The sequence below is a fragment of the Macaca mulatta genome, chromosome 7, assembly GCF_049350105.2.
Source record: "Macaca mulatta isolate MMU2019108-1 chromosome 7, T2T-MMU8v2.0, whole genome shotgun sequence".
NCBI lineage: Eukaryota > Metazoa > Chordata > Mammalia > Primates > Cercopithecidae > Macaca > Macaca mulatta.
Genome location: NC_133412.1, coordinates 165,257,171 through 165,272,715, shown reverse-complemented (window position 1 = coordinate 165,272,715; position 15,545 = coordinate 165,257,171). Strand labels below are relative to the sequence as shown.

General features: G+C 38.3%; 1 protein-coding gene across 2 annotated transcripts in view; it reads left to right on the top strand.

Moving 5' to 3' along the window:
* Window positions 1-15,545, top strand: part of TRIP11 (thyroid hormone receptor interactor 11) — a 68,452-nt gene that overhangs the window by 14,278 nt on the left and 38,629 nt on the right. For both annotated transcript variants that reach the window (XM_077941627.1, XM_001092252.5), the window contains exons 4-9: window positions 2,632-2,910; window positions 6,829-6,897; window positions 9,027-9,192; window positions 10,299-10,661; window positions 13,098-13,138; window positions 13,810-13,896. In XM_077941627.1, the coding sequence (XP_077797753.1) occupies window positions 2,632-2,910; window positions 6,829-6,897; window positions 9,027-9,192; window positions 10,299-10,661; window positions 13,098-13,138; window positions 13,810-13,896 (1,005 nt within the window). The remainder of the gene's footprint in view (window positions 1-2,631; window positions 2,911-6,828; window positions 6,898-9,026; window positions 9,193-10,298; window positions 10,662-13,097; window positions 13,139-13,809; window positions 13,897-15,545) is intronic.

Here is a 15,545-nt window from a genome sequence, read left to right as displayed (position 1 = left end):
AATAAAAAATGAATTACTATAAAAATAAAGTGAATACTAAAAAAAGCAAAGTTGCAAGTTCAATTAATTTTTTTTTTTTGATGAGACAGAGTCTTACTCTGTCACCCAGGCTGAAGTGCAGTGGTGCGATCTCGGCTCACTGCAACTTCTGCATCCCAGTTCAAGCAGTTCTCGTGCCTCAGCCTCCCGAGTAGCTGGGATTACAGGCATGCACTACCACGCCTGGCTAATTTTTGAATTTTTATTAGAGATAGGGTTTCACCACATTGGCCAGGCTGGTCTCAAACTCCTGACCTCAGGTGGCCTCCTAAAGTGCTGAGATTACAGGCGTGAGCCACCGTGCCTGTCCACAAGTTCAAAGTAAAGTTACAAACCTACCTTTTTATTTTTCCCGATTCCCTGTCTCTACTAATAATACAAACATTAGCCGGGCGTGGTGGCATATGCCTGTAGTCTCAGCTACTCGAGAGGCTGAGATAGAAGAATTGCTTGAACCTGGGAGGTGGTGGTTGCAGTGAGCTGAGATCGCGCCACTGCACTCTAGCCTGGGTGACAGACCGAGACTCCATCTCAAAAAAAAAAAAAAAAAAGATTCAGTAGATATAAAATTACTACCAAATTGCTTTAAAAGTCTTAAATCTAACTCTTCACATTGCTATACGTGCTCTGAACTGGTAGTGAACATTCACTGCATTCATCCGTGGACCACGTTTTGAGTAGCATTGAGTTGTAAATATTATGATAGAACAGTAGTTCCTCCTACCCAGGGGTTTACAGCTGTATCATTATGACACTTTAAAAGCATATACATGTCTACACCACCTAGGAGATTCTAAGTTAGTGTATTGGAAAGAGGCCCTGGTACAGGTTGAGCATTCCTACCGAAATTCGAAATGCTCCAAAATCCAACACTTTGAGTGCCATTGTGATGCCACAAGTGGAAAATTCCACACATAAGTACAGAACACAAGCTTTGTTTTATGCACAAAATTGTTAAAAGCGTTTTATAAAATTACTTTCACACCTTATACTGTGGGTATAAGGTGTATATGAAACATAAATGAATTTTGTGTTTAGACGTGGGTCCCATCCCCAGGATATCGCATTATATTTATGAGAATGTTCTCAAATTGGAAAATACCTGAAATGTGAAACGATTCTAGTCCCGAGCATTCGGATAAGGATACTCAACCTGTATTGGTCATTTTCGAAAGATCCATAGGTGATTCTGATGCTTACCTCACAGTTGAAAACACTGGTGTGGGAAATTTTGGTATTTTCTACTTAACTATCAATGTTAGAGGGCACATTAAGCATTCAGGTTTGGAAGCATCTGTTATTATAGCTTGCACTTGTGTAACTCTACAAGTTGATATAAATACCATGTAATGATAGTTTTTTAAATATCATAGATACTTTGAAAAAGATGTGGATTTTAGTACTTTTTACAAGGATGAAAGATATGATTATATAGATCTGTTATTTCCTGAATCTATGTGTGGGCCTCATTGTGATGTTCATGTTCTCCAAGATGTAATTTATTTCATGTCATTTGTGGGAAAATGAATGAAATTTGCACACTACTATAGATTTCCATTCGAGAAGGGGCTCCAATATGAAAAACTTGTTTGTTATGGCATACGACATAAATGTGTTTAATTTTTGTCTACTTGCTTAACTTTATGCATATAGAAATACCTTACTTGTTGACTGTCTTCCCAATATCAAATTTTCCTCAGTTGTGGCAGTGTCTTCTGGACTACTTTTGACTACTTTACAGAAAACTTATTTCAGTTCTGTCTAGGTTGTTTGATTTTGTGTTTTGAATAATCTTTTACAAGAATGGATGTAGCATTTTGGTAGGTCCGTGTTTATAATTTTTTTTGCACTAAGACTTACCTGCCTTCAGTCAAAACTCTGCTGGTAATTTCAGAACTTGTATACTGTTCTCTTCCTAAATAGGTCAGATTTTCACTGGCTCCTCTTTGCCAAAGCTAGAGCTAAGACCTCTTTCAGTATATTATTTCTTTTTAAGATTCATGGGCTAATAACAACCATGGGCTCACTGTTTCACTGTTTTCTTATCTAAAAAGATTGGATTTATAAATCAAAGCATTCTTCCAGCTGTGCTGTGCAGGCCAGTACAAAGTTACCTCTGATTCATGGTGCATTTTAAGCCTACATCTAGCCATAATCAGTTACACAACACTCTTGTAACAGAAGATATTCTAAGAAAATTTCCAGTGTATAGACTGACACAGCTTTCATTTTCGCATCATTTAAGATTTGGTAATCACAAACAGAACCTTAAGAAATTGCCTATACTACTTCATACAGAGAAGATAGCAAACCCGTGTTTAACTGAGAAATTCATTCTTTTATTAACGTACAAAATTCTGATATTTCTACTATTTGTAACATTATTTATGCCTTAATTGTGAGTGTGTTTTAAATAAAAATGTTATAGTTAGAATGTTTTTTTTTTTTTAATAAAGACTTAGATTCAGTTAATAGAGGACCATCATTGGATAATCTTAAATTATTATATTGTGTCTTTTAATACAAATCTATGAAAGGTCAATATGATTGTTTTAAAGTACCTTTTCTAAAACATGGATTATAAATATATAGGTAGAAATCAGCCATCTTAAAGCCAGACAGATTGCACTCCAGGATCAGTTGCTGAAACTGCAGTCAGCTACTCATTCAGTACCTTCAGGAGCTGGTGGTGTACCAGCAACCACTGCATCGTCTTCATTCGCTTACGGGATTAGTCATCATCCTTCAACTTTCCATGATGATGACATGGACTTTGGTGATATAATTTCGTCCCAGCAAGAAATAAACCGACTCTCAAGTGAAGTTTCAAGACTTGAGTCTGAAGTTGGCCATTGGAGGCATATTGCTCAGGTAGATAAAAATTTTTTAGAGTTTTTGAAAACTTTGAGTAAAATTACAGGTGTAATATAAAAAGCTGTATGTAGAGCTTTTGATATCAGAAAGAACCCTGGACTAGGAAATAGAAATTCTAATTCCGTCAGTGACTTTCTTTTTGTGTGTGTTTTTATTTTTTTTATTATTTTTTTTTTTGAGACAGAATCTTGCTCTGTCTCCCAGGCTAGAGGACAGATCTTATGGCACGATCTTGGCTCACTGCAGCCTCTGCCTCCTGGGTTCCAGCGATTCTCCTGCCTCAGCCTCCTGGGTAGGTGGGATTACAGGAGCACACCACTATGCCTAGTTTTTTTATCTTTAGTAGAGACGGGGTTTCACCATTTTGGCCAGGCTAGTCTCAAACTCCTGACCTCAGGTGATCTGCCCACCTCAGCCTCCTAAAGTGTTGGGATAACAGGTGTGAGCCACTGCACCTGACCTCTGCCAGTGACTTACTTTCTTTCTTTCTTTTTTTTTTTTTTAAACAGAGTCTTACTCTGTCACCCAGGCTGGAATACAGTGGCACAGTATTGGCTCACTGCAACCTCCGCCTCCTGGGTTCAAATGAACCCTGTCTCAGCCTCCCAAGTAGCTGGGATTACAGGTGTGTGCCACCATGCCTGGCTAATTTTTGTATTTTTAGTAGAGACGGGGTTTCACTATGTTGGTCAGGCTGGTCTTGAATTCCTGACCTTGTGATCCTCATGATCCGCCCGCCTCGGCCTCCCAAGTGCTGGGATTACAGGCGTGAGCCACTGCGCCTGGCCTCTGCTGGTGCCTTTCTAATTGATTTTGGTCATGTCATCTTTCTCTCCCAGTCTCAGTTTCCCTTTCTGTACACTATTTGGAAAAAAAAATTAAAGCAACAGACCCTTTTTTTTTTTTTTTTTTTTTTTTAAATAAAACATTATGAGAGGAAAAAAAATTGGGTTGCTGTGGTTGAACCAAGAACCTTATCTTCTGGAGTTCCTGAGACTCCTCTGGTGGAAACACCGGGACTCTGAAACACCGTGTTTGAAACTGCTTGCTTAGATGTTGTCTGAGGTTTCTGTTAGCTCTAGTTACATGTAAAATGAAAATCCAGCAATTGATATTATAAAATATGATAAACTATTTTGTCTTTTTTCTCATGCACTAGAAATTAATTCTTTGTTATTTGGGGCTGTAAACTTCCTTCCAAGGAACCCTTTTTTGTCTTACATATTAGATTTTATACAGGATGAATATCTCTTATCCAAAATACTTGAGACTAGAAGTGTTTCAGATTTTGAATTTTGGAATCTTTTCTTGTTCTTTCTTTTTTGTTTTTTGTTTTTCTTTGAGACAGAGTCTCAGTCTGTTGCCCAGGCTGCAGTGCAGTGGCACCATCTCGGCTCACTGCACCCTCTGCCTCTCGGGTTCAAGCAATTCTCCTGCCTCAGCCTCCTGAGTAGCTGGGATTACAGGCGCCCACCACCACGCCCAATTAAAATTATCTCCTTCTTTCACAAGTTGCTAGACATTCTCAGTACCCCAAATAAGCCTTAGAGAGGATGATCTGTTTGTCCATCTTATCTCCAAAAAGCAGTAGTTCTAAATGTTTTTTTATACTTTTAGTAGAGATGGGGTTTCACCATGTTACCCAGGCTGGTCTCAAACTCTTGACCTCAGGCCGCCCAAAGTGTTGGGATTACAGCGTGAGCCACTTCGCCCAGCCAGATTTTGGAATATTTTCATAAACATAATGAGATATCTTGAGGATGGGACCCACGTCCAAACATGGAATTCATTTATGTTACATATAAACTTTATACCCATAGGTACTTATGAAGGTAATTTTAAATAATATTATATAATTTGTGCATGAACCAAAATTTGCATTAATTACTTACGTGTGGAATTTTCCACTTGTGGCTTCATGTTGGCACTCAAATGTTTCAGATTTTGGAGCATTTCAGATTTTGGATTTTTGGATTAGGGATTCTCAACCTGTATACTATGGAAATTGTCAGTAGACATGAGACCTGGAGTAAACTGAAACATTGTTCATTTAGATTTAATTTCGTCAATGCAAGGAAACAAATTATATGAGTAAAGAGATTATTTTTTGTGTTTTTGTGAATGTAATCTAGTTATGTAAAGGAGAAATCTTCCCAATTAAAATTATCTCCTTCTTTCACAAGTTGCTAGACATTCTCAGTACCCAAAATAAGCCTTAGAGAGGATGATCTGTTTGTCCATCTCATCTCCAAAAAGCAGTAGTTCTTAAACTTTATATGTATAAGAACTGACCTGGGGAACTTGGCAGTATTGGAGATCTTCTGTAGTACCTTCAGAGATACCAATTTGTTAGCCAGTTTTAGGGCCTTAAACTGTATTTAAACAAATAGCCCTGGTGATTCTGATAACCTGAGGAACATATTTTAAGAAACATTGGTTAGGGTAAGATTTCATAGGGAAGAGAATGGTTTTTGGTGTGTTCACTTCAATGTATCTTAAATGCCTACTCCATGACAGACCTGTACTCGACTATAAAGGTAAAAAAGGTGTACTTGGGACCTTTCAGAGGACTTAATTTTCTAGCAAGACATAATAAAATTAACATTTGCAGTACAGTTTATAAGATGCTTCCGTATGTATTATCACAGTAGATTATTATGTTAATAACTATGAGATGTATTTATTACCTGTAGTTTATAGATAAGGAAACGGAAAGGGTTTTTTGTTTTTGTTTTTGTTTTTTTTGAGATGGAGTCTCACTCTGTTGCCAGGTTGGAGTACAGTGGCGTGATCTCATCTTACTACAACCTCTGCCTCCCAGGTTCAAGCGATTCTCCTGCCTCAGCCTCCCAAGTAGCTAGGACTACAGGCGCCTGCCACCACTCCCAGCTAATTTTTTTTTGTATTTTTAGTAGAGACAGGATTTCACTATGTTGGCCAGATGGTCTTGATCTCTTCCCCTCATGATCCACCCACCTTGGCCTCCCAAAGTGTTGGGATTACAAGTGTAAGCCACCGTGCTCAGCCCTAAGAAACTAAAAGTTTAAGTCATACTATCCATTGCCACGGTGGTTAAGTTATGATTCAAACACACGTGTTTTGACTAAATCCTGTATTTTTTCTATTATACTTTATTCTTTCTTTCAGTCCTAGAGTAGCTTTTGGTTCATTAAGATGCTATATAGTAATACTAATAAAGATATATGAACAACATACAGCTTTGAATGAGAAGAATCCAAAGGTTGTTATATTTATTTGTTAAAACAAAGGTTATTCTTTATTGGGTAGAGATCTTCTGGGTAAAATCATTTGATTTTGCCAGGCATGGTGGTTCATGTCTAATCCCAGCACTTTGGGAGGCCAAGGCAGGAGGATTGCTTGCAGCCAGGAGCTCGAGACCAGTCTGTGCAACATAGTGAGACCCTGTCTCTACAAAAAAAAAATTAGCTAGGAATGCTGGCATGTGCTTGTAGTCCCAGCTACTTGGAAGGCTGAGGTGGGAGGATTGCTTGAACCCAGGAGGTGGAGGCTGCAGTGAGCCATGATCACACCACTGCATTCTAGCCTGAGTGACAGAGAAAGACCCTGTCTCAAAATATAAAGAAAGAAAAAAGAAATTTCCTTTTAGAAAGCTGCTCAATTATCTTTACCCTTACATTTTGTCAAGCTAAGTAAAATATTCTATAAATTTTTCTACCTTAACTTAGTTATTTTGTCAAATTGTTGTCCCCCCATTAGTTAATAAATTCTTAAATATGACATCTTTTATTTATTGTGTATTATTCACTATTCTTTAATCAGAATCTGTGAAAATCCCCCTTTTTAAAAAACTATCTTATAATGAAGTTAGTTTGTGGCTTTCTGGTGACAAGAAAATCAGTATAATTATTTACTAATTCTCTTTTTCTGATCTAGATTTCCAAAGCACAAGGAACACATAACTCTGAGCAAAGTGAAATATGTAAACTACAAAATATCATTAAGGTAAGTCAAATTGTTGATTGATGGGGGGAGTTATGCATCTAAATCTGCTTATAAAAGCATAGGCCTGAATTAGTAAAGGTCTCAGTTATAAAAGTCGTTATCATTCTATAGATTATGATACTTCTTTTTCTTTTAGAGAGAGGGTCTCACTGTGTCACCCCGACTGGAGTGCAGTGGCATGATCAGGTCACTACAGCCTCATACTCCTGGGTTCAGGTGATCCTCCTGCCTTAGCTTCCCATGTAACTGGGACTACAGGCACACATGCCACCATGCCTGGCTAATTTTTTTCTGATTTTTTTCTATAGATGGGGCTTGCTAATGGTGCCCAGGCTGGTCTCAAACTTCTAGCCTCAAGCCATCCTCCTGCTTCAGCCTCCCAAAACTGGGATTCCAGGCATGAGCCAATGGCCCTGGCCCATTTTTTAAAAATTTTGTTGATCTTCTTTATTATTTATGGCAAGTAAAGTATATAAAAATCTCTGTCTTTCCAGAATCATTTGGTTTTGAACATTTATTACGGAGCTTATCTTTCATAAGTCTCTATACTCTATTGTATCTTGTAAAACTGTCTTTATTAAAACATAATTGCAGGCTTGCTGAAGTTTCAAGGTTTAGGGTTAAAGGATATGGACAAAATAAAATACTAATATCATGCATTGGAAATACTTATTTTACCTTAGCGGTAGAATTTTGCTAATTCGTGTCATTTATTATTTCTTTTTTTTTTTTTTTTGAGACAAAGTCTCGCTCTGTTTCCCAGGCTAGAGTGCAGGGCAGTGGCGCAATCTCAGCTCACTGCAAGCTCCACCTCCTGGGTTCACGCCATTCTCCTGCTTCAGTCTCCCAAGTAGCTGGGACTACAGGCGCCCACCACCACGCCTGGCTAATTTTTTGTATTTTTAATAGAGATGGGGTTTCACTGTGTTAGCCAGGATGGTCTCGATCTCCTGACCTCGTGATCCACCCGCCTCAGCCTCCCAAAGTGCTGGGATTACAGGCGTGAGCCACCACACCCAGCCAATTATTATTTCTTTAAAGAAAAGTCTTAGTTGCATATATTATTGTGGCAGTGAATTATTTTTATTGTTAAAATTGTTGTCAGATACAGAATTTTTAGTTTTGGGTTCATTATTTTTCCAATACTAAAGTGGACAGAATCCGGATCAGACCTGTGTTTGAATCCTGGCTGTATTATTTACGTGCTATGCTAACTTTGGGCAAGTTACTTCTGTTTTATTATTAATAGAGACTATCATAATACCTATCTTGTAGGATTGTTTTGAGGTTTAAATGTAAAGCTCTTAAGTGCTGGCACTTAAGTAAGAAGTTAATTTATAGATTAGGATTTTTTTTTCTTTTTTTTTCCATAAGAGCATCAATTTTTCCATAGATTAGGATTTTTGGTTACAAGCAACAAAAACCATCTCCGGCCAAGCAAAGCAAAAGAGGATTTACTGGAAGAACCCAGGGTAGTCCATCCGCAGGATTGAAGGAGGAGTTGAATATTTTGGCCTCAGGGTGGATAGGAGTGGGAAGAGTATTAGGAATCTGGGTGGCGGGACCCAGTAGACAGACTCTTGAGAGGGCACCTGTCCTGGTGCTTCCTGTCAAACCAGTTTTCCTAGTTGATGGACTCAGCTCAAGATCCAGGTTCCTGTGAGAGACACAGTGAGCTCAACTTGGGTAAGAAGGCGCCAGTTTGACAGTTTGGGAGTTCCTTTCCTGGTGAAAGGAAAGGCTGAGTGAGAGGGTGGAAGTAGTGGGACAGCAGGTACAGATTGGTCAGAGGGGTGACACTGGTATTGGTGGAATGTGTCATTAGGAAAAGGAGAAGTTCATGGTCACAGATATTCAAGAAAAGACATTTTTACTCATCATTTGTTTCAGCCTTTTCTTGCTGATGTTCCCTCATTAGAAGTAGAAAAACTGTTTTTGAGACCTAGGAAAGGAAAGGGTGAAGTTGTTCAGAATTGTCCTAATTTTGGGTCTGTGTTTAAATTCTTTTCAGCCTTAACATGTTCTGAGAATTCTTTTTAATAATGCAGACTTTTGGACAACAATTAAATATATAGCTTATATAAATTTATTGATTATAAATGTGAATAACTTTGTTTTTAATTTTTAAGGAACTAAAACAGAACCGAAGTCAGGAAATTGATGACCATCAACATGAAATGTCAGTACTGCAGAATGCACACCAACAGAAATTGACAGAAATAAGTCGACGACATCGAGAAGAATTAAGTGACTATGAAGAACGAATTGAAGAACTTGAAAATCTGTTACAACAAGGTTATTAGTTTTCTTTCTTTCTTTTTTTTGAGATGGAGTCTCCCTCTGTTGCCCAGGCTGGAGTGCACTGGCGCGATCTCTGCTCACTGCAACCTCCGCCCCCCAGGTTCAAGCAATTCTCCTGCCTCAGCCTCCCAAGTAGCTAGGATTACAGGTGCCCGCCACCATGCCCAGCCAATTTTTGTATTTTTAGTAGAGATAGGGTTTTGCCATGTTGGCCAGGCTGTTCTCTTACTCCTGACCTCGGGTGGTCCACCTGCCTCAGCCTCCCAAAGTGCTAGGATTACAGGCATGAGCCACTGCACCTGGCCAGTTGATAGTTTTATTAATTTAACATATTAGATGACATAATTAAATGATAGACTTAGCATTCTAAGACCAGGACAGTGCTGTAAACTTGCACTAAGTTATAAAGAAGAGTAAATGACTAGTTCTGCTTATCTGCCAGAAATTTGCAGTGGCACCTCTCCTTTTAAGATTCTGTGGCTGGGAGTGGTGGCTTATGGCTATAACCCCAGCATTTTGGGAAGCCAAGGTGTGTGGATCACTTGAGGCCAGGAGTTTGAGACCAGCCTGGCCAGCATGGCGAAAACCCATCTCTACTAAAAATACAAAAATTAGCAGACATAGTGGTGCTCACCTGTGGTCCCAGCTACTTGGGAGGGTGAGGTGGGAGGATCACTTGAGCCCAGGGGGCAGAGGTTGCAGTGAGCTGAGATGGCACCACTGCCCTCCAGCCTGGGCAACAGAGTGAGATTCTATCTCAAAAAAAAAAAAATTATGTGAAAATGGAAACGTCCTTTTTGCCTTTGTGGTAAATAGTTATAATTTATAGATTTCTTTGTATTATTTGGTGATAATACTTTGGTAATAAATGATTAGAGATATTATCACTTCCTTTCAAACTAAGAGACATAGGCCTTTATGTAGTTGATTCAAAGATTTTCCCCAAACTTATTTATTTTAAAACACTTAGTTCATTATAGTAATTTAACTTTTAAGCTTTCCAAATTCTGAACTGTCTTAAATCTCTTAGTTGTATATAGCAAGCCGTTTATTTCTTGGTACTTAACATTTGATGTCCTTGTTTTGTGTTTATGTTCTAGGTGGCTCTGGAGTTGTAGAAACTGATATCTCTAAAATTTATGAGATGCAAAAAACTATTCAAGTTCTACAAACAGAAAAAGTGGAGTCTACCAAAAAAATGGAAGAACTTGAGGATAAAATAAAAGATATAAATAAAAAATTATCTTCTGCAGAAAATGACAGAGATACTTTGAGGAGAGAACAAGAACAGCTAAATGTGGAAAAGAGACAAATAATGGAAGAATGTGAAAACTTAAAATTGGAATGTAGTAAATTGCAGCCTTCTGCTGTGAAGCAAAGTGATACTGTGACAGAAAAGGAAAGAATTCTTGCCCAGAGTGCATCAGTGGAAGCAGTGTTCAGACTACAACAAGCACTGTCTGGTATACAGTCTTTGGAACTTATTTCAGATTGCTGTTTCATTGCATAGTTGTTGTTTTTAGAGACAGATGCTTCACTAACTGAATACTTAGTGGAAATGGCATATTCCTGGAAATGACTGTGTGTCATTTGGGTAGAATTGTGTGGTTTGGATTCAGTGTAAGAGTTAATAGATTGCAAATAGGAATTTCCTGTTAAAAAGGATTAAGTATTGCTATACTTTCTGTAACTCATCACAGCCCACATCCTCCAGTTAGGGAATACAGCCTTTCTTCTTCAAAGTCAGTTGTTACCTGTTTGAAATGATCTCCTATATCCAAGCAAAGCCCTGAGTGCTTAGAGCCATAGGTCTTCCACCATTTTCTATGCTCATGATGATATTTAGTTACTATACCAGTATTCTGTGTTATAAAAAATTAGTGCTAAATGAAATAGGCCAAACACCAGTAAATAAAATACATTTTAAAGTAATTGTACTTATGTTTTAAAAAATGTTTACTTATTTAAAAAATAAATTTACTTATGTAAGAATAATACATTTACTTATTTATCATGTTGGGTGATCCAGATGAGTTTATTTGCCTGAAAAACCCACTGCCTTAGTCCTTCCTCTTTTTTCTATTTCCATTTCCATAGAATTACTTCAGCCAGTCATAATTGCTTTTTGCCTATGTTAACTATGGCAGCTCTCTGAATGGAGCAGAACAGCATAGTGGTTAAGGACATGACTGGGTTGGAATCGAGCTCTATCACTAATTAGCTGACCTTGGATAGGTTAACATCTCTATGCATTGGTTATTTCATCTATAGGGTTGGGATAATAATGGTATCTTCCTTGTAGTTTTAGTAATGAGGATTATATGAGTTACTATCTGCCACTCTTTAGGATAGTGTCTAGCCGATAGTAGATGTTGAAGAGTTAGCCTTTTTTTGTTGTTTTTTTGAGACGGAGTCTCGCTCTGTAGCTCAGACTGGAGTGCAGTGACATGATCTCGGTTCACTGCAACCTCCACCTCCTGGGTTCAAGTGATTCTCCTCCCTCAGCCTCCCAAGTAGCTGGGACTACAGGCATGTGCCACCATGCCCAGCTAATTTTTGTATTTTTCGTAGAGATGGGGTTTCACCATGTTGGCCAGGATGGTCTCGATCTCTTGACCTCATGATCCACCCACCTCCGTCACCCAAAATGCTGAGATTACAGGCGTGAGCCACTGCCCCCAGCTGAAGAGTTAGCTTTTAAAATTCTCTCTTCTCCACGATTCCTTCAATCTATTTTTTTCATTCTGCAGCCAGAATAATTTGTCAGAAATGCAAAGCAGGTTACTCCCCTGCTTTTAGTACTTTGTAGCTCCCTGTGAACTTCGGGATGATGTTTAAATTTCTTAGACGTGATAATGTCTCTCATGATCTAGTTCCTGCCTGCCTCTTCAGTTTCAACTATTCCCATGCTCCTGCATTCTAAACTTGAGCCATATTGAATTTTCTATAGCTCCTTAAACAAGCAATGTTGCCTCTTCACTCTGTTACCCTTGCATTTTCTGCTTTCTCTGTGTGGGGTGTCTCTATGGCTCTTTTAGTCGACTCTCAGTATATTGATTCAGTGCAGGTATTAACCTCCCCTGAGAAGTACCTAGCACTGCCACTTCTTGGCCCCATTTGCTCCTCCTAGTCTGGATTAGGCGTTTACCCTGTTTGTTCTCGTAGCATCCCGTGCTTGCTCTGTCATACTGTGTTATAATCCTGTGCTTACTAATTTTTCTTCCTCTCTAAGTTGTAAGTTCTTCGAGAGCAAAGGCTAAGTTTTTCCAGCTTTTTGTCTAGCACCTGGCCTCATAGTAAATGCTAAATATTCCTGAGTGAATGTCAAATCAATGATTTCAGCTGTGTTTTTTTGTGTACCTCTTCTATTTATGGATCTGTCTATAATAACAGATTGAATGGTCTTTTTCTCAGCATTCACATCTAAATCACGTTAGATAATTGAGAGATTATGGTATTGTGGTGGTATAAATATACATAATAAAATATTACTTTTAAATTGTTTTCCTCCAGTCTTAAACCATGTACTATTTCCTGCTTCTCAAACTAGTCAATTCATGTTGAAACCTGGTTGTCCTGTTTGAGAAGCAGGAAAATAGTACATTTAGCATTTTTATCAAGGCAATAACTTGCGACTCATCCACAATACAATTTTAATTTTTTCTTATACTTATCCATAGAATTGGATTTTAATGTGGTTTTTAACGGGCATTTATGATTTATTTGATACAACAAAACAGGAATACAAATACATGTTTCATTCAGAACTGTTACTGCTTTTGCCATTGGTGCTTAGATATACACTTTGTTTTAATTGGGTTACATTTCTGAGTTTAATATTGAAGATAATAGGTTACTCTAAATAATTTTAATGTCAGGTTCATTTGCTGTTTTTGCAGATGCCGAAAACGAAATAATGAGATTGAGTAGTTTAAACCAGGTAAATTAATTTTGACAAATGTTATATGCATAGAGACAGTGGAAGCAGATCCTATACCAAGTGCGAAATGAGTTTTAATTTTCCTTAAGTGATTCAAAGAGTTATTTCTTTTCTAATAATTAGAAGTTATTTTGTAAATATATTTTTATATTTTTTCAAGCATAATAAGGAAGTCTTCTGTAAGAGTGTCAAAAATGCATGACTTTTTTCATTCATTTTACACACTCTTATAAGTGTTGCATTCTTTTTTTTAAATTTATTTTTGAGACGGAGCCTTTTGCTTGTCACCCAGGCTGGAGTCGCAATCTCGGCTTACTGCAGCCTCCACCTCCTGGGGTCAAGCGATTCTCCTGTCTCAGCCTCCCGAGTAGCTGGGACGACAGGAGCATGCCACTGTACCCGGTTAATTTTTTGTATTTTTAGTAGAGACAGGGTTTCACTGTGTTAGGATGGTCTTGATCTCCTGGCCTTGTGATCCGCCTACCTCAGCCTCCCAAAGTGCTGGGATTACAGGCATGAGCCACCGCACCCGGCTAAGTATTGCATTCTTATAATTATTACATATCATTAAAGAAATACTGAATAGAAACACACAGTTGTATAGATTGCCTGCTTTTTTATAAACTGGAAATTTCTTGTTACCTGAAAACACTGCTTTAATATTTTTGTAGGATAACAGTCTTGCTGAAGACAATCTGAAACTTAAAATGCATATCGAAGTTTTAGAAAAAGAGAAGTCATTGCTGAGTCAAGAAAAGGTTGGTGCTGTAAAAATGGGGGCAGAATTAAAATGTTGTGTGTTATAGTTCACAGCCAAAGGCCAATTGATATCCAAATGGAATGTTGAGTAATTGAGCTCAAGTCCTTAGAATAAAGCTGATCTCATTGATGCTTGTCAGGCTAGGTGGAAGTACTTGGGCAAAGTTCAGAGTGTAAGTGGCTGGCTTGAGTTCATATTTAGAAATAAGCTAGTAGGCACACAGAAACAAGCAGAAAAGATAGGTGGAGGTTCTGTTTTGGTTTCTGATGATGTCCTGACAGCGGGAGCAGACACAGGTAGGTCAGGAGGTCTGGAGTGGCATTATTATACTATTATTATACTGTAATAACTGTATAGGCTACTTATGTGCTTCAGAATGTGTCCATTTTGGTGGACAGTACTTTCTTAGTGGTGAGGCATACAGAGCGACAGTTTCAGTGGTAGAAAGAAGTTAAATTTTTTTTTCTTTTCTTTTTTTTAATGAGATGGAGTTTTACTCTTGTTGCCCAGGCTGGAGTGCAATGGCGCAATCTCGGCTCACTGCAACCTCTGCCTCCTGGGTTCAAGCGATTCTCCTGCCTCAGCCTCCTGAGTAGCTGGGATTACAGGCGCCAGCCACCACACCCAGCTAATTTTGTATTTTTAGTGGAGACGGGGTTTCTCCGTGTTGGTCAGGCTGGTCTCGAACTCCCGACCTCCGGTGATCTGCCTACCTCGGCCTCCCAAAGTGTTGGGATTATAGACGTGAGCCGCCATGCCTGGCAAAAGAAGGTCTTTATAGGGGTACAGAGCAACAGTTTCAGTGGTAGAAAGAAGGTCTTTATTGTATGTGTTCATATCAGGAAGGAATAAGATTCTGAAAGGGAAAGGTATTTAGAAGTGTTTTTATGTTTGAACCACTTGGGTGAAATTTATTGGCTAAGGCAGGTGCTTAAATATAGGAGAGTTGTAAGCTAGTATTATTAAGTTAAAGACCAGTGTCTTAATCTAAATTCTTAATTTTAAAAAGTGATACATATTTTCTGATATATGTGTTCAGAAAACATACATACTGAAAACCTTCGGACAGTACAAGTAGAGCATCTTTTGTACCTCTGTGGCTTGGCCTCTTTCCCAGAGGCAGTCTCCATTACCAGTTTCTAGTGTTTCTTTCTGGACTATGTCTATGCATGTATGATTGTATATATCAGTAGCTTTAAAAAATACAAATCTCAGCTTATTATAAATACCCTTTTTACATACCATATTTCCAACATCTTTCCACATTAGTATATATGCAGTGTTTCTCAAAGGGACTGCTATTGGCATTTAAGCAGGAAAATTCTTAGTTGTGTGTGCTACCCTGTGTATTGTGGGATTTTTGTTGCCACTCTTTCTACCCACTATGTGCTAGCAGTATCTCCCCATCATTTTAAAAATTACTATATTATATATATTTTATCTTTCCTGTTTTTGCTCCCATTGTATTCTGCTCTTTCCCTGACTGACCTAGTAGTTTGTAGTTGGCAGAACTCCCTGCACTTATCTGGTAGGACCTGTAACCTTTTCATGATGTGTTTGGTTTCAGTAGCTAGTTCTGATAGCTGTTTCTCCTTTCTTTTGATGTTAAGTAGTCCATGAATTGTGTCTGCTTACTGATTAAGAATA